Source organism: Solanum stenotomum, unplaced genomic scaffold, assembly GCF_019186545.1.
Source record: "Solanum stenotomum isolate F172 unplaced genomic scaffold, ASM1918654v1 scaffold30163, whole genome shotgun sequence".
NCBI classification, from domain to species: domain Eukaryota; kingdom Viridiplantae; phylum Streptophyta; class Magnoliopsida; order Solanales; family Solanaceae; genus Solanum; species Solanum stenotomum.
Window position 1 is genome coordinate 18,008 of NW_026030836.1, and position 1,421 is coordinate 19,428.

The following is a 1,421-nucleotide window of genomic DNA, read 5'->3' on the forward strand; positions in this document are numbered from 1 at the left end:
AACTAATCATTTGAACCTCAATTTAGACACTTAGAGAATGATTTTCAATATAATTCATCGGTGTGGGAGCAGTGAATCAATGAGGGATGTCGCAACTTTGGAATATTATTGTGAAATTTGAGTGTCAATTATAAAGTCTCTGTAAGCTTAAAGTGCCTAAGGCCATGTAATTAATTAAACTTCTTATTGGGTTATCGGGGCACCTAATAAGAAATTTGGTCAAACTAAGATCTGAATCGATAAGCCGATAAGAAGTTTATAGTAAATCGAGACCCGACCGTTAAACCATTAACTCGAACTATTGGCCCAATAACCAAATTATCGGTTCGGATTATCGGTTTCGGTTCGATTTTGAATAGCCCAGTGTTGTTCTAATTAATTAATTTTGTTCATTTTTCTTTTTCCCAATTTCAAATTAATCAAATCAAATTTAGGTTTTAAAGTTAGTAGAAATGTGACAACTATTCTAAAATGGAGAAAGTATAATCCAGTATCAAATTCCAAATTTGCAAAGGTAAATCTCATAATTATAATTTTTAATGGAATGCTTTTGGTCGAAATTGAGGCCTTCATACAGAGCAAGTACATATTTGCCTTCTCTTACCCACCCCCTCGCGCCGCCTCCACTGCTCCTTCCAAAGGTCAAGAAATCCTACTTGGGGCTTTTCATCTTTAAGGGGCCCCAAGTTGGCTCATTTCTTGATTTGTTTTTTATCAAATAAGATGCTTGTCTCTTTCAAAGCATCAAAAGCTACTGAAAATTGCCTTCTCATGACCCTTTAAAGTTCATAAATTAAAGGTCCCTTTTTGACACATACATATTCCCTCTGAAATCTACATTTTAGAGAAAAAAGTTTACACCTTTAACTGCCTCTGGGGTGTGTGTCCCTCATCTTCTTGAAAAGAAAAGGGTATGGCTCTTGTGAGTAGAATTCCTTCAATTTCATCTTCTTCTGGAGCAACCCAATTGAGAAAAATCAAATCTTTTGGTGTTAATCCTGTTTGCTGTATCAATTATGCATCACATTCTTCTTCCCCTTTTACTGAGAAGCATTCAATTGAGAGATACCAAAGGGATAGTTGGATTTACAAGGATGAATTGGAGCAACAATCCGGTTCTTGCCCAATTCTGCCTGATCCTAGCTATGTGAGGGACTATGACATAGCTTTGCAGCTGCCTGAGCTGAAGAAAATGCTTCAGGTTTTAAGGGAGAAGAGAGAAGGGGAAGGAGGGTGTGATAGAAAAGTGCCTGGGAATGTGTTCTTGGTGGGTACTGGACCAGGAGATCCTGAGTTGTTGACTGTTAAGGCTTTGAGAGTTATTCAGAATGCTGATCTTTTGTTGTATGATAGATTGGTTTCTAATGAAGTCTTGGATTTGGTTGGTCCTGATGCTAGACTTCTCTATGTTGGTAAAACTG

At 37.3% G+C, this 1,421-nt stretch overlaps 1 protein-coding gene across 1 annotated transcript; it reads left to right on the top strand.

Moving 5' to 3' along the window:
* Window positions 1-913: 913 nt before the first annotated feature.
* Window positions 914-1,412, top strand: LOC125851797 (S-adenosyl-L-methionine-dependent uroporphyrinogen III methyltransferase, chloroplastic-like; the record flags this gene model as incomplete). Its single annotated transcript, XM_049531541.1, has 1 exon — window positions 914-1,412. A coding segment is annotated over exon 1 (499 nt), but the record flags the coding sequence as incomplete, so codon positions are not given.
* Between the last annotated feature and the right edge of the window lie 9 nt (window positions 1,413-1,421).